The 25,878-nt window shown below is 37.6% G+C and overlaps 1 protein-coding gene and 1 long non-coding RNA gene across 2 annotated transcripts in view; one reads left to right on the forward strand and one right to left on the reverse strand.

Annotated features, from left to right (window-relative positions):
- Window positions 1-22,743, reverse strand: part of bag6 (BCL2 associated athanogene 6) — a 31,235-nt gene extending 8,492 nt beyond the window's left edge. Inside the window, exons 1-19 of the mRNA XM_073863302.1 lie at window positions 22,531-22,743; window positions 21,983-22,071; window positions 21,647-21,764; window positions 19,457-19,698; window positions 19,287-19,358; window positions 16,127-16,249; window positions 15,542-15,723; window positions 7,287-7,416; window positions 6,712-6,915; window positions 6,250-6,460; window positions 6,106-6,162; window positions 3,668-3,990; window positions 3,300-3,393; window positions 2,901-3,217; window positions 2,484-2,763; window positions 1,996-2,165; window positions 549-602; window positions 334-436; window positions 48-172 (exon numbers count right to left, since the gene is read on the reverse strand). Of these exons, the coding sequence (XP_073719403.1) occupies window positions 48-172; window positions 334-436; window positions 549-602; window positions 1,996-2,165; window positions 2,484-2,763; window positions 2,901-3,217; window positions 3,300-3,393; window positions 3,668-3,990; window positions 6,106-6,162; window positions 6,250-6,460; window positions 6,712-6,915; window positions 7,287-7,416; window positions 15,542-15,723; window positions 16,127-16,249; window positions 19,287-19,358; window positions 19,457-19,698; window positions 21,647-21,764; window positions 21,983-22,066 (2,889 nt within the window). The 5' untranslated portion in view covers window positions 22,067-22,071; window positions 22,531-22,743. The remainder of the gene's footprint in view (window positions 1-47; window positions 173-333; window positions 437-548; window positions 603-1,995; window positions 2,166-2,483; window positions 2,764-2,900; window positions 3,218-3,299; window positions 3,394-3,667; window positions 3,991-6,105; window positions 6,163-6,249; window positions 6,461-6,711; window positions 6,916-7,286; window positions 7,417-15,541; window positions 15,724-16,126; window positions 16,250-19,286; window positions 19,359-19,456; window positions 19,699-21,646; window positions 21,765-21,982; window positions 22,072-22,530) is intronic.
- Window positions 7,423-9,244, forward strand: LOC141361671 (uncharacterized). The gene is made up of 2 exons (XR_012367851.1): window positions 7,423-7,611; window positions 9,142-9,244. It is a non-coding gene; the product is annotated as an uncharacterized lncRNA (long non-coding RNA).
- Window positions 22,744-25,878: the final 3,135 nt, after the last annotated feature.

The following is a 25,878-nucleotide window of genomic DNA, read 5'->3' on the forward strand; positions in this document are numbered from 1 at the left end:
ACAGGAATAACAAAGATGAAGGGGTGTAACAGGTTCTGGGTACTTACGATGCGGTGGTTGATGACGGCAGTAAGTGCACTTTGTTCTCCATTAAGGCAGTAGAGGTTAAGTGCCAGACATTCAAAGAGAGCACGATTACACAGCTGTAGGAGTCGAGGACCAAACGTCTGATCTAGAGAAAACATTAGACAATATTAGATGATTTTTAAATTAAAACATGACCTTAAAGCCAAACTGAATGATGATAAGGTGTTTGGTAGACTGAATATGTAGTAACCATAAAATTTCAATAGGTCTGATGTCATCTTTATGATGCGTCTAATCTAAACATACCTGTAGAGTTCAGGATGTGGGTGGCGATGCCTGTGAGCTGCTGTCTGAGAAAGAAACGGTTTGTCTGGGTGATGTCAACTCCATCACGGACCGTCACCGTCGACTGGAAGATTTTGAGAGAAAGTACATCAAATGTCAACTTTCAGTGCATGAAGCAGTATTGCATCGATCAGCAGTATGTAAAGGCGACTTAAACATGACAGACGAGTTCTTACAAAACTTTCTGTTATGTATTCCTCCAGTTCGGCGATTAATTCATCAGCAGCTGCCTATTAAAAAATAAGCAAGAGACAAAAAGATAAGGAGAAATCAAGAATCAAACCAAGGAGAGCAAAAAACTAAGGCCGCTGGTTTGAAGTGACTCGATTCCGATTTTTTTCTCTCAAGTGGCACAGATCGGATATGACCCATAGACGTGTAAGCAGGAAAAAAAATGATATTCTGATTTCAGGCTTCATTTATATGTGAAAATAAATCAGATCAAAGCGTGTCGTGCGTCATTACAAATGTGACGCTGGCAAATTACGTCAACTCAGGTACACACCACCCACGATCATATGACTCTTCTTATGCTGGGTACACACCAAAAGATTTTTTTTACATTTTTAAAATGTGATAAATCACAAACACAAACATGAGGATAAAAACTCCTAGATTTAACCGTTTTGCTCATATAGTGTGTGGTGTGCCATGATGTGTCAAAGACAGCACACCACACACAAACAGATTTTCAACCAGAGTCTCGACTGTGAAGAAAGGAAATCTCGTAAAATCTCGCGAGACTTCAGAATAAGCATGATGGACGATATGCAGGAAGAAATTTCAATGATAGTGTTTGGAATGATTTTCACAGAAATTCAAGGGGAAAAAAGAAAAGTATTCGGGTGAAGTCATGGAGACAGCGGGAATATGGTCTGTACAAGTTCACTTTGCATCAAATTCACTTTGTGCTGCACCATGACTGCTTCCATTTTCGATCATCTCGCTTTCTGATTGGATATTGTTTCGTTTAACGTTATAATCTCGAGAGCGTGCGTGCATTTGTCCTCGGGGGTCCCCCACACATCAGGGTTTCTGATCGTAAACATGTTTAATATTTGTTTGGACACACTTCACACCAAGGGAAAATCTCATAAAACAATCTGTAGAACCATCAAGATAATCGGGACAAAGCTAGGATTGTCAGAAGGGGGGCAAATCGGCCCCATTATCTTTTGATGTGCACCCAGCATTAGCAGCATAATGGAGGACAACGACTCCGCTTAGTGCTGTAATGTTGAAGTTTTATGTCTTGTTACAGAAATAAAGCTCTATAATCATGTATATGTTCATTGATAATCACAACATTTTATGTGCTCTGTGGTTTCTAATCCAGGTCCGTATGTCTACCTTGAATTGTTTTGCCAAGTGTTTAGTGTAAATACAAACATCAGATACGAGTGGCTTTTAAAAGATGATGTAAGCGGGTTGTCTAAAATATCAGATATATGCAACAAATTGGAATTGGGCAACAAGATCTGCAGTGTAAATCTAGCCAACGTGTACAGGTGAGCAGCAAAAAACTATTGTGGGCCAAAGGACAACACCTAAAAAATTACCACAAAATATCCTGTTTAATTTAGTCCAATTTTTTCCAACAAATACATCAAAAGTAGGACTTACCGTGATGTTGGCCTCGGTAGGCTCACGGCCTTGCAGGAAATGCTCGATGAAAAACTGGGCGAGCTGGGGTTGGATACGACTCAATGGCTGATGCTGCCCATGAAGCAACAACACCATATCTACCATGGAGAAGTTCTGACACACCAAAGCCAAAAGATCACCAAAGAAACCTTAACACACACACAAACTCCAGTTTAGCTTTAGATACACAGGAGATTGTCTCTCTTTCCACATGCAGATAAATGTGGCCACTTGGAAAGCACAAAGGAAGGGGGAGACTTCTAAATAAGAATGTTTTAAAATGTTACTTAATTAGTTAATGCAAATGGTTAACAGTGCAAAGACTGTGGATTCGATTACCAGAAGGTACACATGCATATAAAACTTATATCCAAATGCATAAACGTAACGTAAATTCAGCTGATAGTAATAATTTTTAAATAATTTTTAATAAAAATATATATTTTTTTTACAATAGGTAAGCTCACCAATTGCATCTCCAGATCCAGGGGTGAAGATGTTACTGGTCTGGGAAAGCCTCTGGATGAACTGAGCGATGCTCTCGGTTTCGTTTTGAGGGGTGCCCAGAGAGCCCATCATGGTGGACAGGACGCCCTGCACTATCCCTGTGAAGAGCTCAGGGTTGAGGCCCTCTGCAGCAGCAGCGGCGGGGGTGGCACCAGGAGCAGGGCCCGTATTCGGAGGAGCGGTGGGGGACGGGGCGGGAGGCTGTCCCGAGGGCGGCTGAGAGAAAAGTGGCTGGGAAGCCTGATGACACACATAAAATTGACATGCATAAAACCATCTTACACATTCGGGAAGTCCAAAACACCTGATGATATAAATTATTAACTAATTTCACTTTCGCATTAAATATATATCTACCAAGCCAAAAGGCTGTTCACCTGTATGAAGTCTGTGACCCCCTGAATGAACGTAGGGATGCCGGGCATTGTGACTGTTATTGAAGGGTTCTGGCCGCCTGCTGCAACAGCGCCGCCCAGAAGAGACCCCAATAATTGCTCTAGGTTTCCTCCTGGGGGTGTTTCCTGAGGAGGGTTGGGTGCAGATCCAGGCTGTGGAGTGCTGGTATTGCTCGACGGTGTGGGTCCGGATCCACTGGAGCTGGTGGTGGTCGGAGTGCTTGTAGAGGAGGAAGAGGAAGAAGAGGAGACAGTGGAGGAGGCGAAAGTGTATGAAGATGATGTGGTGGTTTGACCGCCTGTGGATGTAAAGGAAAATTATGACATATTTCCATATCAGATATATTTGTACATAAACAAATACTAATTATGGAAATGTACCCATCTGCCCAGCGGCACCAGTGAGAAGCTGCCCAACTAGTCCCCCAATCATTTGATTAAGAGCATTCGGAGGCATCTGTCCAGCCTGTGGCATCTGAGTGGAAAATAAAAATGTTAACATTAATAACACTGAAACGCAATCCTCAGTAGTTACTTGTCAATATCAACAAATTGTTTTTAACTTCAGTCTTTCGCACATATTGAATGCTTTCTGTATACGATCAATTTTAATGGTACATTTTCGATGAGTAACTGGATAATTCTCTATGAGCTTTATCATGTGTCAAAAACTTTGTTAAATTCCCTTTACTGGTTAATCTGGAATTTACACTTTTATATTCTCATAGTTTAATTAGGCTGTAATTTACCTGTCCGGGCTGTTGGCCCATCATTGGTGGAACAGCTGCTCTGAGGTTAATAGTGGCCCCCCTTGTGGTAAAAGCAGGGCTGGCCATCCTGTGAGTAAAAGAGGGTCTGGTAAAAACCACTCTGGCCTGAGGGGGGTACGGAGACATGGGGGGTGGTGGAGTGGAGCCGGTGCCGATGTTTGCTGAGGGTGTGCTGGTCTGTTGTGCAGGCTGGCCTGTAGAGGCAGCGTTTGCCATGGCCATGGCTTGCTGAGTGACTTGGTGCACAATGGCTTGCATGAACTCGGGAGGTAGACCAGGAATCTGAACAGTAGGGGGAGCACCTGCAACATGCAAAGTCACATGTATCTACAATAATAAAAATACCAACAAAATGCACTACTTGGCATTTAACTAAATGCCCATCACAGTTTTAAAATATGGGCAAGTTAAAGTCAGTGTTAAAGTGAAAATGCCCAGAAGATAACAGCACATTAAATCTTAATAGACAGAATCTTGTTTTTAAATCAGATTTTTCTTTCTAGGCTATTAAAGATATAGTATATATTGTATACGGCGTGTATACAGTATTTTTAAAGGAAAACACCACCATTTTTCAATATTTTACTATGTTCTTACCCCAACTTAGACAAATTAATAAACACCTATGTTTTATTCAATACATGCACTTCATCTTTGTACAGCGCGTTGTGAATGTGTTAGCATTTAGCCTAGCCCCATTCATTCCTTAGGATCCAAACAGGGATGAATTTAGAAGCCACCAAACACTTCCATGTTTTCTCTATTTAAAGACTGTTACAAGTAAGTATGGTGATACAAACTAAAACATGATCATTTTTTAAACGGATAAAAAATGAGAACTATAATGTATGGCGGAAGAGCACTTAGTTTGCAGCACTTCGACCTTGGGTGCAGTAATATTGACAGTTTGAGCGAGAGGGGGAGTAGTAACACTGCAAAAAATGACTTTTCACTTAATATTTTTGTGTTGTTTTCAGTAGAAATATCTAAATATTCTTAAATTGAGATGCTTTTTCTTGATGAGCAAAATGACCTAGGTAAATAGGTCTAGTTTTAAGACAAATAATATACAATTTAAGTGAAACTGTCCCCAAAACAAGAAAAATTATCTGCCAATGGGGTGAGAAAAAAAATTGTGAAATAAGATTTCTTTTTTCTTAAACACTTAATTCAAGTAAAATGTTCTCACCCCATTGGCAGTTATTTTTGCTTGTTTTAATCACAAATTCACTTAATTGTTTGTCTGAAAACTATACTTTTTTGGGGTCATTTTGCTCATTAAGAAAATACATCTTCATTTAAGATATTTTTAGATATTTTAATGAAAACAAGACAGAAATACTAAGAAAGTCATTTTTTGCAGTGAAGGAGTGATGTTGTTACTGCGCGCCAATGTCGAAGTGCTACAAACTGCTCTTCCACCATACAATATAATTCTAATTTTTTATTAAAAAATCAGCACGTTTTATTATGTAACACCATACTTACTCGTGTAACTATTCATGTAACAGCCTTTAAATAGGGAAAACATGAAAGTGTTTGGTGGCTTCCAAATTCATCCCTGTTTGGATCCCAAGGAACGAATGGGGCCAGCCCACATGCTAACACATCCATGACGCGCTGCACAAAGATAAAGTGCACGCACCGAAAAAGATAGGTATGTATTCATTTGTCTAAGTTGAGGTAAGAACATAGAAAAATATTGAAAATGGTGGTGTGTTCCTTTAATAGATACAGCGGTGGATTCACTAGCGCTTATTATGAAATTAGAGAAAATACTCGGTCATTTGTCATGTGTGGATTATTTAACGTTTCTCCATCACACTCTGTTAGCCAAGCCCACTTATTAAGCTAGTGCAGAGTTAGCCACGCCCACTTATTTATGCGGTATACACATTACAGAAAAATCTCTTACGACTGACATTTTATTTCAGAGTAACGGTATTAACCACGACAAAATGTCCTATCGGTTACTATTATCGTTTAAAATTTAATTTCATTATAACCGTGTTTGATTACCATGATTTTGAAAACTAGCTGTAAATCCTGTCGAGCCAGAATCAGTTTGACGCAGGTGCGCACATGCAACAGTTTTTTGCACAAGAAGGCATTTAAGAGATAATGTATTGTATTCATTCACGGTAAACTTATTAGACAGATTTATTTTTTTACCACAGAAATAATTTCAGGGACATAAAATATTAAATTGTGATTTTTCAAACAAAATGTTTTCAGTGTGTGTATTGAAGATTTCCATCTCATTTTAACAAAACCATGATAATATTGATAACCGTGATAACTTTAGTCACTATAATCATAATATGAAATTTTCATACCGTCCCATCCCTAAAAGGTGCATACCCCCCAGCCCTAATTCCCTATAAGACAAAGGTAAGATGATCTATCTGAAGACTAACCAGGTTGTCCAGGGCCAGCAAGATTTTGACCATTGGCCTGAGCAGTGTTTCCAGAGTCTGAAACATATATTAAAGACATATATGTAAATCGATATAACAAATTTATTTATCACTCCATCCTATAAACTTACAAACGAAACCCACCATCGATGTTCATTTGCATCATCACCACAGGCTCCATGGTTTGATGACTGATTCGGATTACTCTGGGCCCTGGCTGCCCACTCTGCTGATTGGCTGAACTAGGCTGACTGGTAGGTGTCTGGCCTTGCTGATCTGATTGGCCGGTGGATTGAGGTTGGCCCTCAGCCGGTCTGCCATTGGCCGACATAGTCACTGTAGTTCCGAGATTCAACTGTATGCAATTAAATGTCAATTTAAATGTTAAAACTTATTCGGTTATAGAGGCTATCACAAAACAACCAAATTTTACATGACTTATGAATGACGAATTATCACACTTCCTAAAACACTGGAAAACCCACAGGTACAAAAACACCTCAACACTCATATGTGGACTAAATGACACCTGAAGGGAAAGAAAAAACATCAATCTTTCACTTTCAGTTTTTCATGTCACACGAGTTTCTCTGACCACGTCCTCACCTGCATGGGAATGTGATGCACACCCGGCGGAGTCAAGACGGAGGATGTGTAGTGGGACATGGGCCGAATAACGTGCAGGTGTCGTGGAGGGCTGCTCAGCAGATTACAACGCAAGTCGCTCAGGGCAACAAGGGCATTTCCAAGGAGACGAAGGGCTTCCCCAACAAGATTGAGAATACGCTGGTCTTCATCCCTCTCCTGGGTGTTGTTAGAAAAAAGACAATGCAAATAAGATAATATAATAATTATAGTTTATGCTACTATTTGTGTTTTTCAGACTTAAAGGGATAGTTCACCCAAAAATGAAAATTCTGTCATTGTGAGCCCCAAACACTTCGATAATAAGAAAAAAAGAATACTATGGAAGTGAATGGGGCCCGCGATCGGTTAAGGAGGTTTTTGACTCGAAACAACTTGATGGAAACGCACCTAAATTGCATTTGTGTTTTTCTTTTTCGGAATTTTAAAAGGATGCGCTTCAAGTTTCGATGGAAATGCAGCTAATGTGATAACAAAATTCACAGTAACTGAGGCCTAATTAGTCCAGCGACTGTTGTGATAAGCAAGATGCTTACGTTGTTGTTGTAATCCGCAGTTGTGGCGGCCTCTAGAATGAGGTGAGCTCTCTGAATAAATGGCTGAAGTCTCTCCTCCACCCTCCTGAGCTCTGTCAGCATCTCCAGCATCTCAGATGGGCTTGGGTGACTAATGGGAATAAAGTATCAGATAAAACAGCAACAGTACAAAACCATGTTAATAGCAAAAACCTTCTTTAAAAACACATTTTGTGACGCACATGTAAACATGTGGGCACATGCATGTAATGTTTGGTTTCGAGATAACTCACAGTTTATAACAACTTTTGACAAACAAACACAATAAAGTCTGCCAGGTTAACCTGTTAAAGCAATCTGTTAAGCGTCACCGTCCCGTATACGGGACACCTAAGTTTACTTCAATATTGTTGAGGTAAATGTTAATCTATCACTACAAACTATATATTGTTGGAAAGGTCTAAGCCTCTAGAATACATATTTCAGCAGCGTTTTATAAAATAAATTATGTAGGGAGAGTAATTGATTCATTTATGAAGAGAGTGCGCCTCAAAACATTTATATCCTGATAAATGTCACTGTCTCGCCAGTGGGGCGCCTACGTTTACTTCAGTGTTTCCATGTGAATTCTTATCCAATCCTGACAAACTATATATCGTTTGAAAGCTCTAAGGGTGTAGTTTCCATTTCTCATCAGAATTTTGGGAAAGACATTACATAGTGAGAGCCATTTTCTAAAATGCCACAGGTTCACAGGTGGGCCCATGTTGTTATTATATATTGGTAACACAAAAACCCTATCTAAACCTAAAATATCTTGACAAACTATATATCATTGGAAAGCTCTAAGAGTGTAGTTTTCATATTTTATCACCATTTTGGAGAAATTATAACAGAGTAAGAGTCAGATTCTAAAATGTCACCGGGCCACAGGTGGACCCAGTTTGTTTTTACATATGTATAGCACTAATACCCTATTCCAAACCTAAACAATTTTGACAAACTATATATCATTGGAAAGCTCTAAGAGTGTAGTTATCATATATCTTTACCATTTTGAGAAAAAAATGACATAGTGAAAGTCAGTTTCAAAAAGGTCACTGGCCCACATGTAGGCCCAATATGTTTTTACATTTTTTTAACACTAAACCCCCACCCTAAACCCCAAAAATCTTGATAAACTATATATCACTGGAAAGCTCTCAGAATGTAGTTTTCATATGTCAAAGTCATCTGATGATAGAAATAATTTAGTGACAGTTTTTTGTTACATGCCCCCCCTCCCATAGGAATGCATATTATTATTATTTATTCATAATGCCTATATCCTATTATAAATCTTCAAAAATGTTGACAAACTATATATCATTGGAAAGCTCTTAGAATGTAGTTTTCATATTTCAAAATGTTTTAGCAGTAATAATAATGCTGTGAAAGTAATTGATTCATTTATGACAAGAGTATGCAGCAAACCGTTGACACCTACTGGCCGTTGTTGGTAAAACCACTAAAACTGTAACACAAACCTCATTTTTTGTGATTTTAACTTGAAATTTGGATCACAACTGCTTGAGACATCTGGCTTCATGTTTACATTATTACTTTTTTTAAAAATTTACCTTTTTATAATTTTTTTAATAAAATTAATATGTTATTGGATTATTTTTATTTATTAAAATAAATGTAAACTGCTATAACAATTTTTCTGTTAAATATTTTCACCTGGTTACACTTCAGTCAAAAACCTTCAATTGTCTTCTTTAAAACAAGACCAAGATTAGGCTTCTAGACCAAAAAGTGCCAGAGTTATATTCATTTGAAGATGCACTTCAACTTTTCACCCCCCCACTCTAAAGGATAGGACGACGCTTAAGAGGTTAAAGCAAACAAGGCCTGTGATCGATCGGTCCTGACGCATTTTTGTTTACAAAGTATTACATTTACAATGTACTATATTGATAAAGTAGGGTATTAAACTTGTCATGCCATATATCATTACAAAGTTTCAAGGGTTTAGATTAGGGCTGCACGATAAATCGCATGTGATTCGTCAGTAAAGCCGGTTCCTTGATTGGTAGTAAATCGCCATCACCTGCTTTCACATGGAGCAGCATTTACTACACAAAGCTGTTGTTCCCTGTTCAATTTCGCATTAATTATTGCGGAGGTATCACCTGCGATATGAATGCGATATGGTCCAGCTTGTCTTCTAATTCTTAAGGAATTATCTTTCAGAATATATCACAATCATGCCCGTAGGATAAATAGCTTAGGAGCTACAGTTGTCAAACGATTAATCGCGATTAATCGCATACAAAATAAAAGTTTGCATTTGCATAATGTATGTGTTTGACTGTGTGTAATTAGTATGTATATATAAATAATATATACATTAAGAAAATTTTCAGTTTATATATAATTTAAAAAAATTATATATCATATAGAATATATAAAAATATAAATAAATATATACACACACACACACACACACACACACAAACACACGTAAATGTTTCTTAAATACATACATAAATGTGTGTGTACTTATATATACATAATAATTACACACAGCACACACTCATTATGCAAAAAAAATCACTTTTGTATGCGATTAATCGTGAATAATCTTTGCCCAGCACTAAAATATATATTTACACGTAATTGTTTCTTAAATATATACATGAATGTGTGTGTATTTATATATACATATTAATTACACACAGCACACACTCATATATTATGCAAAAAATCACTTTTATTTTGTATGTGATTAATCGCGAATAATCTTTGCCCAGCACTAAAATATATATTTACACGTAATTGTTTCTTAAATATATAAATGAATGTGTGTGTATTTATATATACATATTAATTACACACAGCACACACTCATATATTATGCAAAAAATCACTTTTATTTTGTATGCGATTAATCGCGAATAATCTTTGCTCAGCACTAAAATATATATTTACACGTAATTTTTTCTTAAATATATACATTGATGTGTGCGTATTTATATATACATTATAATAATTACACACAGTACACACACACATATACACACACAAAAGTTTATTTTGTAAACAACTAATCGCGATGAATCATTTGACAGCCCTCTGCAAACATTTAGTGTGGGGATGTTATTTTCATGGTTAGAGCTAAAAATGGGGGTTAGGAAAAAAAGTTTAAACACACAGGGCTGTTTACACTTAAAATCCTTGTTTAAAACTGAATGAGGAAATACTAGTGGTGAGAATGGTGGTTAAGATGACTTTTAACTTATGAGTAGTATACAAGAGATGTGGGAGCTTAACTTTTTAGTGGCTTTAAAAAAACGCATTATTATAGTTAAACACCTACGGTTGGTGTGTGTACAGATTATCTGCACATGAAACTGAAAAATGTGACTCATCATCTACAGTATTTGGAGTCTTGGCATCCACATAAACTTCTCAGGTTTTTGATAAAAGGAAAGACCTGATCAACGCACATTTACGTATTTGGCAGATGCTATTATCCAAAGTAATTTACAGTGGATTCAATCTATACATTTTTATCAGTATATGTGTTTCCTGAGAATCGAATCCATGACCTTTTAAGGTGCCGCCAACACAATGCTTTATCAATTGAACTACAATACAATCATTATTTAACAAGTAAGAAAACAAAAATGCATAGGGTTAAGGGTAATATATAAAAAAAATGATACCAAAAAATATAACCGAACAAAATAGGAATTTGTGTTAATAATATACAATACAATGCAGTTTACTGCATTTTGCATGAATTTGCACAAGAAAATGTTTCTTTTTCACAGGTGGCTAGACCTTTTAATACCGCAGCATCAAAAAGATGTTGGTTTCCTAACACAGCGAGGTTAAACGGGAGAAACCCCTACATTTCCTAACCTGACAGAAAATATCAACAATGTCTTTGTATGCCCACTCCATTACTATTGAAACTCTGTATCCTAGTTTAAACATTTCATTTTCTCCCCATTGTAGGCGTTTTGTTTTAATGTCTCTTTAGCCTTCCCACAAATTTCATTACAATAAAAATTCTAAATAAAACTAAAGAAAAAGACAAAAGAAGAAAGCTATCAGGTGATATGAAACCCAAAAACTGAAACTCGGTTTTCTTTAGTTTCTGTATCAATTTCTTAGTCATTCTACAAGAAATACACACAAACTTTGTGCCAATAAATGCGCTCTTTCATAAGGTATTCCACCAATAATTCAACTGGGCATCCAAATGATACAAGGTCATTATTTAAGAAAATACACATTAAACCAGCATTTCAATGAAAAGTATTTTCTATGACAATCATAAACACGAATAGACCACAAAACAATTCATAAGTAAAAAGTCCAAAAACCTTTGTTTTTACACAAATAACTTAAGGGACGGAGGTGAATTCTGCACCATTAAACAGAACAGTTTTCCAAAAAGTTATCAATTCGGCCCATATTGTGCATGTACAAAATAATACCAAAAATAAGGTACTTCTAGCTTCTTCTGCATATTAGGCTAAAACAGAAGTAGGGATGCGCCAATCTGGACCTTTTTGCTGGATCGGTATCAGACTAAAGGGACCGATCCAAACCCGATACTGTGCTTTACCCATTTTGTTACTGTCAAGCTATTATACAAGCACCATAAACATTATTATGCAATATATTCCTAATATAGTCTTAATAAACTTGATGGCTTTATGTTAAGAACAAACGCATATAGTTCATGTGGTACTCGCTACTGGGCTAAAGCACTGGAGAAGTAGATAATCTCTTTGGGGCGGTTTCGCAGACAGGGATTAGACTAGTCCTAGACTAAAATAAATGTAAGAGCTGTCCAAACTGAAAACAACTTGCACATCTTAAAATACATCAGTGCCCTTTGTTTTGCCTCAAAATGCACACAAGTAATGTTTTTAGTAAGGCATGTTTGTTAAAACTAGTGTATTTTCTAATTAAACTAAGGCCTAGTCCTGGCTTAAGTTAATCCCTGTCCGGGAAAGCACCCCTTAGGGCTCTATCTTACACCCGGCGCAATGCAGCGCAATGCGCGACGCAAGTGTCTTTCGCTAGTTTCCACCCTTATTTTCACGTTTAGCGCCGCGTTGTTTAAATAGCAAATGCATTTGCGCCCCCTTTTGCGCCCATGGGCGTTCTGGTCTGAAAACGAGGTGTGTTCAGGCGCATTGTTGGCGCGTTGCTATTTTGAGGCAACTAAAATAGACTACGCCATTGACCAACAAAAACCTGCTCTAAAGTCAATGGCGCAATGTGTTTTATGTTATTTAAAGAGCGCATTAGAAATATGCGCCTATGAACGGGAGGACAACGCGGGTTTGCTTATCACAAAGTACATGAATGCGCAGCAGCACAAAAATGCTTTTAAATATAAAAGATTAAAGGATTGAATGTAAAAGATTATTATTGAGTCTCTTGGACATAAATGAGGACTAATTATGAGACGTTAGAAGGCGCAAAGAGCTGCTTCACCTGCAGCCTGGTAAGTAAATAAATGCTTTGATTTAAACAAATGCATCTGTTTTTAAATGTTTTTTTTAATGCTACCTCACGGATTTATTGTATTGACTCTGTACCTGCGGATATGAGAAACATTTTTAATTAATGCTTAAAAAAAACTCTTTGCTAAAAAAAACCGCTGTCCAAAGTGCTGAAACGTGAGGAGAGCCGTTTGTAAATCTTTATCTTCTGTTTGTTACAAAAAAAGTATTTTTAGAGTACAAACCTTATCTTACATACTTGTAAATTATTTTTTTATGATATTGGATAGCCATACATTTAAAGCAATTACAAGCCTGCTTTTTTACTTCCATGACTAAAAGAAAACGGGTTTTAAAGGTTTTAATAAAAAAATAATTTCAATACAAGTGAAAAACAACACAATTATTTAACATTAATCTTAAACTGGGGATCTTCTTCCTCCGCTTAGTTTTTCAGTTTACAAAGTTCGTCATCTAAATAGGGATTAGACATAGCGCCAGCGCAACTTGCTTTTAAAGGGGATGAGAGCTGTGACTCTCATTGGTTTACTGCACGTTACGCCCAAAATACTCCCATTACAATAGGACCAACCCTTTTCGACCATGCGCTCGGCAAACAAACCATTTTTCCCGTCGTTAAATTAGCAAAAGTGGATTCGGACACGCCCATTTTGACGTTGCGCTGTGCGCTTTAGACAATGCGCTTAGATCGATAAAATAGGGCCCTTAATGTTTTAATAGTTATGAACGTTTCATTGCGGAGCGAGGATTCCTGTGAGAAGATGCTTCAAGTGCATTATTCTGCGCCCGGGATGTGCGCAAGTAGACCTGTCACAATAGCTACTTTTCATAAGTCGGTTATTTGTCCTTTTTAAGACCATTTTATGTCACTGATTATATATGACAATAAATTACTTGCTTTAGACCAGCGGTCCCCAACCACCGGGTCACGAGCAAGAACGTCCTACGTAATAGCTTAAAGACACACTATGCAGTTATTTAACCTTAATATAACAGCTTCACAGTTATTTCAGTGGTAAACAAAGTCATAGTAGGGCGAATCATCCTCCTGTTGAAGCTCGGGGAGGACGCCGCTAGCAAAACCACCAATGTAAGCTTGAGAGAACCGCCCCTGACAAAAACGTCACATACGTTAGGCTTGTTCGACTTCGTGTGGCACTGCAAGAACCGACAGCCGGATGACGTCAAAGTACCGGGAGAATGATCCAAGACGGCACTTTGACGTCATCCTGCTGTCGGTTCTTGCAGCGCCGCATGAAGTCGATCAAGCCTATAACAACAACTTGCACGCTCAAATTTGAGACGTGAGGCTTAACAATTTAAAATTTAAGAAAGCGCGTTCGGAAGAGAGTAGGAAAAGGAAAAGAGAATCTGACCGCGTTAGGAACCGGACAAGAGTCCCACTTACTCGTTGGCGTGAGCTAAAAGACAGCACTGGATGGGATGCTGATCTGGCGATCTTGTTGATGGACTAGTAAGTAAATCTCTTATTTGTAAACTTGTTTGCGGTCTATGTTGTATGTTGTTGCGCTTGCTTGTAGTATGTCATGCGATTATCATGACAACAGTTGTCAATCTCTCACATAATTATCAGGACATAAATAAGCCTAGAGGTTGTAAATAGTGTAAACATGCACAATTTGCAAACTATTATAATAAATAGCAATAATCATGTATAGTGACATTATAACGAACAATGTTATGAAATAATGCAACGTACACAATTAACTTTGTCATGGCATTTTGCAATGTTTACATTACAATAAAAGAACACAAATGAAATGATACAGTAGACATAGAATATAGACTGTTTACTTGTGATTTAGCTGCAATCATGTAAAAACGTTATAAGCCAGCAAACGCGGTAGGCTACTTTATTATTATATGCACTCTACACTTGGAATAAACTTCTTATTATCCTATTACCATCATCTGTAGTTTAGTAGACTATGCAGTAGCCTAATATTTGTATGAAATTGTGAAACATTACCTGGTCATTATCTTCGGAGGTGTACTAGAGTGGGAAATTAAGACAGTTGCAAGTATTCTCCAGCGACTCTAGGGGTCGCTGTTTGACAAAAACGCCGAAAATGCATAGAGCGTCTTTAAAATGAAAATTCTGTTATCATCCACTCATCCTCATGTTGTTCTTTTTTCTGATGAACACAAAGAAGATATCTTGAGAAATGATGGTAAACACACAGCAGATAGTGACCATTGACTTTCATAGTAGGAATAAAAAATATGATGGAATTTAATGGGTACCGTCAACTGTGTGCTTACCATCATTTCATTTATCAAAATATGTTCTTCATCATTTATCACAATACTTCCAAATTATTTTTTCCTACTATGGAAGTCAGTGGTCACTATCTGCTGTGTGTTTACCATCATTTCTCAAAAAATCTTCTTTTGTGTTCATCAGAAAAAATAATTTATACAGGTTTAGAAATACATGACGATGAGTAAATGATGACAGAATTTTCGTTTTAAAGTAAACTATCCCTTTAAAATTATGTTGATTGTTTGTGTGTATATGTGTCTGAGCAAACTGTTATTAGTATCGTTTTGGTATCAGCGAATAACCAGAATTCTGCTATATGATCATTAATGGAAAAAGCGGTATCGGTGCATCCCTAGACAGAAGTATCTAATAAAGCCTCACCTCAGTTATGATTCATTGTGTAAATAACCACGCATTAACCCAAAAACACCATTGTGGTTATGACAGAAACCGAGTCCTACCTGAGGCCTGCTTGAGGAGGTGGAGCACCATCAGTCTGGGTGGAGGAGGAGGAGGATGGTGGGGTACTGGTAGCGGGGGGAGACGTATCCATGGGCTGTGAAGAAGGAGAGGGAGTGGAAGTAGAGGAGGTGGGTGGAGGTGCAGAGTCATCCTGGGAAGAGGAGCTATCTGCAGGGTGACCCTATAGATTCAGAAGGTACAGCGTGAGTGAGAACAAAAGAAGAGAGTACAAAATATCAAAAGGGAAGAGGAAGTCAAACAATGTGCCTTTCGCACGTACATCTATTCCTTTTTAATACCATGTCAATTAGCTATGTGACTATTCTGCAAAAACAAAAAACAATATTTTATAAGAACAGTAACCGCAAATAATTATAATACAGAACGGCTTACAGGGAATTTTTTTTAAATAATTGTATAATTTCCCAGAAGAAATAGTGTGTTACTGCAGGGCATTTAACTTCTGACATTTTTTTGGGTCATCTAGCGTGAAGCATACATTCATACAAATGTAACTCTGTAATATTTGTCACTAAATTTTAAAACTTATAATAGCAAGATATGTGTAAGTTGCTGTCTCTTACCTCAAGTGTCTGTATCACAGCATTAGTGTCCCTCAGCAAGTTTTCAGCCAGAAGCAGACGCAGTCTGGGTTCACTCTGCATTGATTGGTCCATATTGATCTGAACATTCACAGAGCCATTCGTCTGGAAAAAGAAACAACAGGGGATGAACAAAAAGACCCCCAAACATTTAACACTTCTAAAGCCTGATTACTGTTAACAGCGATTTCATTTATAACTCTGCGTTCACACCACATGCGGAAGAGACGGCAAAAACACGCTATTCGCGCGTAGTTGGACGCTTGAACAGTTTGAGTTTACGCGCTTCATTCGCGCGTGAAATTCTAGTAATTCGAGACATTCACCCGTCAAAATTAAATTTTTTGAACTCACAGGGAGCACGAGTAAATGCGCGTACTGCGTGGTATATAAACAAAGATATATAAAAATATATAAACATACAAATATCAAATGAAAGAACAGACACTGCTTTCAAACAAAAATTCAAACAAAAAATCTAACAAAATGGGAAAAACCTTTTCATCTTATTTAAAATTTTTCTCTGCTTATAAACTCTTAAATATAAGTATTTTTCTTCAAAAAAGTTTTTTTTTACAAAAAAGCTGAAATAATTGCATTTTTGTAAAGGAATTTTGTTAGAGATCAGATTCAGAACAATTATCAAAACATAAACGCATTGTAAAATTAATAAATTATTTTTGCTTCAGTTTTTTTTAAATTAGGGAATCTAGCCATCTAGTGGATAATAACGGTATTACAGATACCCCTAAAACCTCATCAGTAACACATTTTTATGCAAATGTTTTCTCTTAAATTACGAGATATCTGGTCAATAACGGGAAAACAGTTAATGAGGTACAGTGAGGAAAATAAGTATTTGAACACCCTGCTATTTTGCAAGTTCTCCCACTTAGAAATCATTGAGGAGTCTGAAATTGTCATTGTAGGTGCATGTCCACTGTCAGAGACATAATCTAAAAAAATCCAGAAATCACAATGTATGATATTTTTACTATTTATTTGTATGATACAGCTGCAAATAAGTATTTGAACACCTGTCTTTCAGCTAGAATTCTGACCCTCAAAGACCTGTTAAGTCTGCCTTTAAAATGTCCACCTCCACTCCATTCGTTATCCTAAATTAGATGCACCTGTTTGAGGTCGTAAGGTGCATAAAGACACCTGTCCAGCCCATACAATCAGTAAGAATCCAACTACTAACATGGCCAAGACCAAAGAGCTGTCCAAAGACACAAAATTGTACACCTCACAGGGCTGGAAATGACTACGGGGAAATTGCCAAGCAGCTTGGTGAAAAAAGGTCCACTGTTGGAGCAATCATTAGAAAATGGAAGAAGCTAAACATGACTTCTCAATCTCCTTCGGACTGGGGCTCCATGCAAGATCTCACCTCGTGGGGTCTCAATGATCCTAAGAAAGGTGAGAAATCACCCTAGAACTACACGGAAGGAGCTGGTCAATGACCTGTAAAGAGCTGGGACCACCGTTTTCAAGGTTACTGTTGGTAATAGATTAAGACGTCATGGTTTGAAATCATGCATGGCACAGAAGGTTCCCCTGCTTAAACCAGCACATGTCCAGGCCCGTCTTAAGTTTGCCAATGACCATTTGGATGTACCAGAGGAGTCAGGGGAGAAAGTCATGTGGTCAGATGAGACCAAAATAGAACTTTTTGGTCATAACTCCACTAAACGTGTTTGGAGGAAGAATGATGAGTACCATCCCAAGAACACCATCCCTACTGTGAAGCATGGGGGTGGTAGCATCATGCTTTGGGGGTGTTTTTCTGCACATGGGAGAGGGCGACTGCACTGTATTAAGGAGAGGATGACCGGGGCCATGTATTGCGAGATTTTGGGGAACAACCTCCTTCCCTCAGTTAAAGCATTGAAGATGGGTGGAGGCTGGGTCTTCCAACATGACAATGACCCGAAGCACACAGCCAGGATAACCAAGGAGTGGCTCTGTAAGAAGCATATCAACGTTCTGGGGTGGCCTAACCAGTCTCCAGACCTAAACCCAATAGAAAATCTTTGGAGGGAGCTCAAACCCCGTGTTTCTCAGCGACAGGCCAGAAACCTGACTGATCTAGAGAAGATCTGTGAGGAGGAGTGGGCCAAAATCCCTCCTGCAGTGTGTGCAAACCTATTGAAAAACTACAGGAAACGTTTGACCTCTTCAATTGCAAACAAAGGCTACTGTACCAAATATTAACATTGACTTTCTCGGGTGTTCAAAATACTTATTTGCAGCTGTATCAAATAAATAGTTAAAAAATCATACATTGTGATTTCTGGATTTTTTTAGATTATGTCTCTCACAGTGGACATGCACCTATGATGACAATTTGAGACCCTCCATGATTTTTAAGTGGGAGAACTTGCAAAATAGCAGGGTGTTCAAATACTTATTTTCCTCACTGTAACTATCATCAATCTCTAAGCAATAAAAGAATCTCTTAAATGTAAATATGTTTTAAAGTGTTTTACGATCACTGTCGATAGGAATCATTCTGACAGGATTCACAAATTATGTTCATAAATGACGTAATGAATATTTTTTATAAGCATTGCATTATAATGTATGCCCACGGTGTGGCTTGATACAAAGTGACATGCTAGAGGCTTCAAGTACAAGATACTTTGTCAAACACAAGACACAAAAGCGGAAACCAACCATAACCTGGACTTGACACCACTGAATCACAATAAATGTAATGTGAGTCACAGGAAATCTAATGTTACTATTAGGTGAGGGTTGCATGTGGATGTCTAAATTTGAGGAAAAATCATGGGTTTGGGTGGGTGGTAGGTGGATGATTCGTTTTTTAAGGAATAGGTCACCCAAAAATAATTTTTCTCTCATGATTTACTCATATATTGTCTAAAGCCTAATATTTGGAGGAATGTTTGTAGCCAAACTGATCAGATGCACCATTAACTTCCATAGTAGTATTATTCCATATTTTGGTCGGTTTGGTTACAAACGTTCCTTAAAATATCTTTGTGTTCCCTTTAATAGGTGATTCGGGGGATGCCAGAGTTGATCTGCATATTTCTTTATATCTGCTATCATTTAAAAACCAACTTGTCCCTCCCGAAACTCAAGGTCAAGAGTTTTAAATCCCACTGCAACTCACCCCAGTGCTTGTGCTGACTCGTGGGTTCCTCGCATTATCCCCCAAGCCAGACATCATCTGTTGAATGGACATCTAAGGAAAGGGAGACCATAGCAGGTATATAAAATCTAATTTCCAAATGTATCCAACAATTCTATCCGTTTTAAAAACACCCAAATCAAAATATCAACCTGAATTTGCTGAGGATCCATAATGTTAACCGGGACATTAAAAGTACCCAGCATAACATAGCTGTTAGCATTGCGGTCATGCGTGGGTCCGAGGGGGGTCCCCTGAGAACCATCGGTAGAGTTGGGGTTTTGATTTCCTCCCTGTGTCCCACCAGAGGAACCGGGTACACCACTTGATCCACCCTGCTGGTTGGTCTGGGGTGGGGCTCGCTCCACCAGGTGAATAACCTTTCCATCCACATCTAGATAGAATGAGAGAGGACAGCACAAAATTGAAAACTTTAATGCTGCAATTCATAACAAATAAAAAAAATAGTTATTAAATATTTAGAAAAAAAATCCTTGCCCCAATTCACAATGGTAAACTTATAATAACGAATTATAATTTGAGCTGTTGTCGGTTTTCCCAGGAAAAGTTTGAGAAACGGCATTCGTCTTTGCGTGATGACATCACGTTTATAAACAAAGAAGTGGAGGCGCTTCATCACATGTGCTCCGGGTGGGAGTGGGTGGCTTGTTTAGAAAACAATTGCTTAGAATTTAAACGTGTCATCTAGATGGCAGTGTTTAATCTGTAAAATTTCAAATGACGATCATGGGGAACCTCATGTAAATATGTCCGTTTATTAAATTTAGGGAATCATCTGTTAAAACAGCGAGCTTGTGATAAAACACATTAAATTTCAACATTAAATACTGGAGCAGAAACAGCTTCCTCTAAAATGGTAAGGCATCTGTTGAAACACTTGCGTTATCATTTAGTCCAAACAAGCGCAGCAGATTTACTGTATTAATTCAGTTTAGAATTTCCCACAGGCTTGAAGTCATATAGGCCGGGTGAATGGGTGAAAATAGATAACTAATATGGGTTTAGGTTGGTCGTTTTCAGATGTACTAGGATGTACATCTGTCATGTGGATGTATAATGACAGATCTGCTCTGATGCGGTGATCATAGACATCAGATTCATCCACGCAGAGTAGCGAGACGAAGCACATTGCAAGCACATAACATTACTCTGCAAATATCTGCAATTTTATATTTTAATCAGAGATGGCGAAATAGAGGCCAAAGTTAAAGGGACACTCCACTTTTTTTGATAATAGGCTCATGTTCCAGCTCCCTTAGAGTTTAACATTTGATTTTTACCGTTTTGGTATCCTTTCAGCCTATCTCTGGGTCTGGCGGTACCACTTTTAGCATAGCTTAGCATAATCCATTGAATCTGATTAGACCATTAGCATCGCGCTTAAAAATGACTAGAGTTTCGATATTTTTCCTATTTAAAACTTGACACTTTTTTAGTTACATCGTGCACTGAAAATATTCCCCTTGGTAACTTTCAATAGCAGGGGACTATTTTCGGGTACTGCATAATATCATTGCGCCTCTGCAGTCATGTTACATCAGCAAAGTCCTTGATTGTTATGCCAGAATGAGAGTATAGTTCTTAGCCATATCTGCCTAGAAAATCACAACTTTTCAGTTTCTGTTGGTCTTAGTACAAGATGTAACTACAGAAGAGTCGAGTTTTAAATAGGAAAAATATCTTTGGTCAAATTTTGAGCGTGATGCTAGAGCTTTTATTTTTGAAAATATTATATAGTTTTATAGGAGGAGGCTTCATAGACTTGGTAAATTCATTTGTTTAGAAGTTTGTATGTACAAACATTCGTTTCGGGTATTCTTTGAAGTCATCCCTTTTTTTAACATTCATACCGATATCGGATTTATACCATATCGTCCAAAATTTAGAAGTATACTGTCAATAAAAAAAAATGGCCATATTGTCCAGCCCTACGTGATGCTAATGGTCTAATCAGATTCAATTAATTATGCTAAGCTATGCTAAAAGTGGTACCGCCAGACCCAGAGATCAGCTGAATGGATTCCAAAATGGTAAAAACAAATGTTTAACTCTAGAGGAACTGGAAAATGAGCCTATTTAAAAAAAAAAGTGGAGTGTAAATCATGTGCCGAGTTGGGCTCAGGAAAGTCAATAAACAGATTTGGGAACCTTCTACCTTGTCTATTTTTCCTCAAGTTGTCTCTCAAGTGAATTGTTTTTAATCATATTCAAGAGGTGCCAAGAAGACTACACCCAAAAAGATCCCATAAGTTGACTTGTTCCTAATCGCTTGTAAAACAAGTCGGATATGGAAACAGACCAGCTTATGCAAATCAACTCACTGTACTCTGTTAGGGTTTTCTCATCTTGAAGCACTCTGCCCTGGTAAATAAGTCTTTGTTTCTCAACAGGAATTCCAACGGAGGGTGATATGTGCTCCTTGAACTGTTTGACCGTCATCTACACAACACAACAACAAAGTAAGATGTCATTCAGCAAAAATTCTAGTGGCAAACATATTGCTACTACTACAGCTATTGTCTACATCTACGGCCACGTGACTAATTGTGCTTCACCTTGTTTCAAACTGGAAAACACAATGAAATCATCACCATAAATGACAAGTGAAAGTAAAAATTAGACTTTGTTTTCTCAGCAGTAAAAAAAATCCAGCTTACCTGTGCTTGCACTGTGTAAGTCCTGCTCTGAGAGTCCAGGGTTTTCACAGTCACCTCTATATTATTGCTTACTTGCTCTGCCATACTGCCTGGATTATGGTAAAAACAAGGCTATAATGACATATCATTCACAGTAATAACAATGTCAAACTCAAGGAAAAATTTTTACGTTGTACACAGGCCAAAATTTATACCAAACTATAAGCACACCCCACCCTTTCCAGACATTTATTTACTATACATGAAACACACAGTAGAAATATACATTTATAAGACAATACGCTATAAATAAGAGAAATCCAACAATGTTCAAAACACCTGCTGCTACACAACTGATAGCCTGCCAGTCTTAGCAGCTAAACCATCCATAAACTGACGCGTTAACAGCCGTATATAATATGGTGAAGTGATACAATAAACATATATAACTAACTTGTACATGCTGGCAGGGTGAGGACTACAATTCATCCGTTCATTATTAATTATTTGACAAACTAAAGTGCACTCGAGAACTGTTTAGCATGTTGTCTCGATGCTGTATTTCCTGCCTTATGATACGGTTATTCTTGCTTGAAATTCGTTGTTTTGAATTTACACTGAACTGTATAGCTTCCCTTCAAGAGTGGTAATACGTTGTGTTTGTTGGTTGCACCGATTAGTGCTTCGTTAAAACATTATTAATGTTGTAAAGCTAAACACATCGCGCTATCATGCTAGCCTAGCCGGTGTCGCGCGACAGGCTTGAGGAAGTGAGCCATGACGTCACAGCACCATTATCACGGAAGGTTAGAAATTATAAATATTTTTTTGACCTGTAATTTGTTAATTTACCAAACGCTGAAAGTGATAATGGGTAGTGATAAAGTAAAAAAAAATATATATTTACACAACTTAATATAGTTCACACAAACATAGTAGGTACTGTGCAAGAATCTTAGGCCACAATTCTATCATTAGATTTGTTGTTTTTGCAATGTTATAGTGATCATATATAATTATTTCTCGGTATCTTTTTATATAATACAACCAGAAAATACAGGAAATTTGTATGTGATATTAAAAACAGTATAATAAGCTGAAGTGTCAAGTATTTAGAGTAAACTCCCCTTCCACTTGAGCGATATCAGGCAACTGCAGGATCTCTGAAACCTTAATGAAATTAAATCCTAATTTCTAAATGTAATCAAAAGATTTCAGGACTTCAGTCTCCTCAAAAAAGCTCAAGACGTGTTTAATGCCAAGAGAGGTCACACTACTACCAATTTTTTAAGGCCTGCTGACATTTTATCCCTCTTTGCATGAAGAGAGCCATGACCAAATGCAAATTCAGCAGACACATGCATGCACACACAATGCAATGACATTCGTATATGTCATATGTAAATTTTAATTTTCAGTAAAGTTAAACTTGTGTACATGTGTGCCATATAGAATGTACCGTAATGGCGGGCATGCTTTCCTTTTTCATCACTGGATTGTGGAACAGGGAAGACCACACTTTCCATTTCTGTTATTTATTTATTTCAGGTTGGCACGTCTGAGTCATGCATCATTTGCTTCACTGTCAATACATTAACCAGGGTTCCCACGGGTCCTTGAAATCCTTGAAAGTTTATGAATCTGGGGGGGAAGATTCAAGGCCTTGTGAAGTTTTTGAAAATATACATACATAGATGCAGGTCATTGAAAGTGCTTGAATCTATTTTATGCAAGAAGTTTTCTGTAAAAAAATCCATATTATTCATTGTGCAGTGTAGGATAATATCATAAAAATTCTAGACTTTTTAAGCACACATGCTAAACTGTTCGTTTTAAACAGTGTTCTGTATGCGAATGTTGATTCATACCAAAATGCTTTTTTGCATAGTTGTGTTTGACACATGAAAACATCTCGGTTACGTATGTAACTCTTGTTCCCTGAGAAGGGAACGAGGTGCTGCGTCTCCCTTGCCATACTTCCTGCGTCCCTGTAACGCCATCTTTGGCACCATTTCAGATAGCGATATACTTCATGACTCCCGCGTGACCCTGTCTTTGTCGTTAAGCCTTTACCATTGGTTCAATTTGATATACACATTCAGATGCACTTACCCCTGGAGGCGTCCCCAAAGTTTACTGCAGTGACGCAGCGCGAGTTCCCTCAAAAGGGAACTGTAACGATGTAACCTTGCTCTCACTTGAAATGTGACATTTAGTCCTTGAATTTGAGGGTATTGGACCTGGAAAGTCCTTGAAAGTTCCTTGAATTTGAAGTTAACTAAGGTGTGGGAACCCTGATTTATTTTTCTATACTATATACGATAATAAATGGCGTGCATTGCAATCTTAACACTAACATCAATGTTAATCACCTATTCGACAACACATGACAACTTGTATGGCCATAAGAAATATCTGCTGAGTTTTGAATATTTGTTAACTCACATTAACTAATATAGTGCATGGTACTTTGTTGCCCGTTATAGCTTATGATAAATAAAATACTAAATTGCTATACAAAGGAAGAATAAAACAGTGATGCAGCATATTAAATATTGATCACGTACAGTGAGGGGGCAATGGAAAACGGAAAGAGATGAAAGAAGGTGGGCCACGCTGGGAACGAGAGATGGAACAGTGCAGGGGTGTTAATAAGCAGCATACCCAAATAAGCTAGTGTCTGCTTTGAGCAAGACGTTTTGCAAGGTAATGCAATGGCATATTAACAGAAAAAACAACTACATTTCAGTGTATGCTCACATTTTCTGGAAAATGGATAGGCGGCTAACATTTAGTTGTTGTAATGCTTGTAATTACATCCATCCATTCTCCAAACTTGCAGGTTTGAAGTAGAACATAAGACAGATGGCCAGTCCATGGCATGGTGAACACACATATAAAATGTATGCATTGAATGATCAGCAAGTCGCCTTAAATAAAAGCATTTTCTTAATGCATTAAAAAACATGAGCGTATACAAACACTGAACAGAAAGGTCTATTTGTGATGTGAGACAGTGGAAGTGCCCACTGCCCTCTACTGTAATTTAAATAAGTTTGTTTAATGGGTTTTTTTTTGGTTATGAGTGTTTAGCAAGAACAACTACAGGTAATAATGTGATGATCAGATGAATAATCCTCTTGACTACTTTGCATTTACTTTTTAGCATCTCTGTTTAATGTAGCTATATTTAGAAACTTTTATACTAAGCTGTTTGAGTCATGTTCTTGTACATGTTTTCATCTATGAGTCAGTTTTCTGTATTTCATCCTGTATAGTCCTTTCACTTATTCTCTCTCGCTCACTCTCTCTCTCACTCTCTCTCTCTCACTCTCTCTTTGTATCTCTGCAAATGCAACTTCCTTTTTTTGCATACTTGATTCTTACTTGAATTAGTAAAAATAATATAAGGAATATTAGGTTGATTCTTTAACATTATATTTACTGATTTATGTTAGCACGGCCCTCCTCTTTCTCAGGCCTCGTTTGAGGGACATCAAAACTTGTCTGGTCACATCAGCATTTACTGAGATTCGATTTATCTGTATGTTTTACCTCATCCAAAATAGCTCATTTTCTGATTTGATCCAGAAACATTTTTAGTTATACTGGTTAAAAGTCTCCTCACATCCTGATAGCAATCACTATGTTAAGTTGTTTTAATGTATGTATGTCATCTTTGAAAGGCGTAGGACAAAAATGTTCAACAAATCATTGAAATCGGACCGAACACAATAAATGGACGCGTGCAATTTTTGCCCCTCATCTGTGAACGTGTTTTGCACATGCCACTGCGCAACCTGTTCACACAGACACCATACGTCATCAGCGCGTTCACGTGCACTCACTTCCCATCTTTAAACAGAGAGAGATTGGCAAACTTTCCTGCTGAATTGACAACCTGCACAGGAGCGACA

This window comes from Misgurnus anguillicaudatus, chromosome 24 (genome assembly GCF_027580225.2).
Source record: "Misgurnus anguillicaudatus chromosome 24, ASM2758022v2, whole genome shotgun sequence".
In the NCBI taxonomy this organism is placed as follows: domain Eukaryota; kingdom Metazoa; phylum Chordata; class Actinopteri; order Cypriniformes; family Cobitidae; genus Misgurnus; species Misgurnus anguillicaudatus.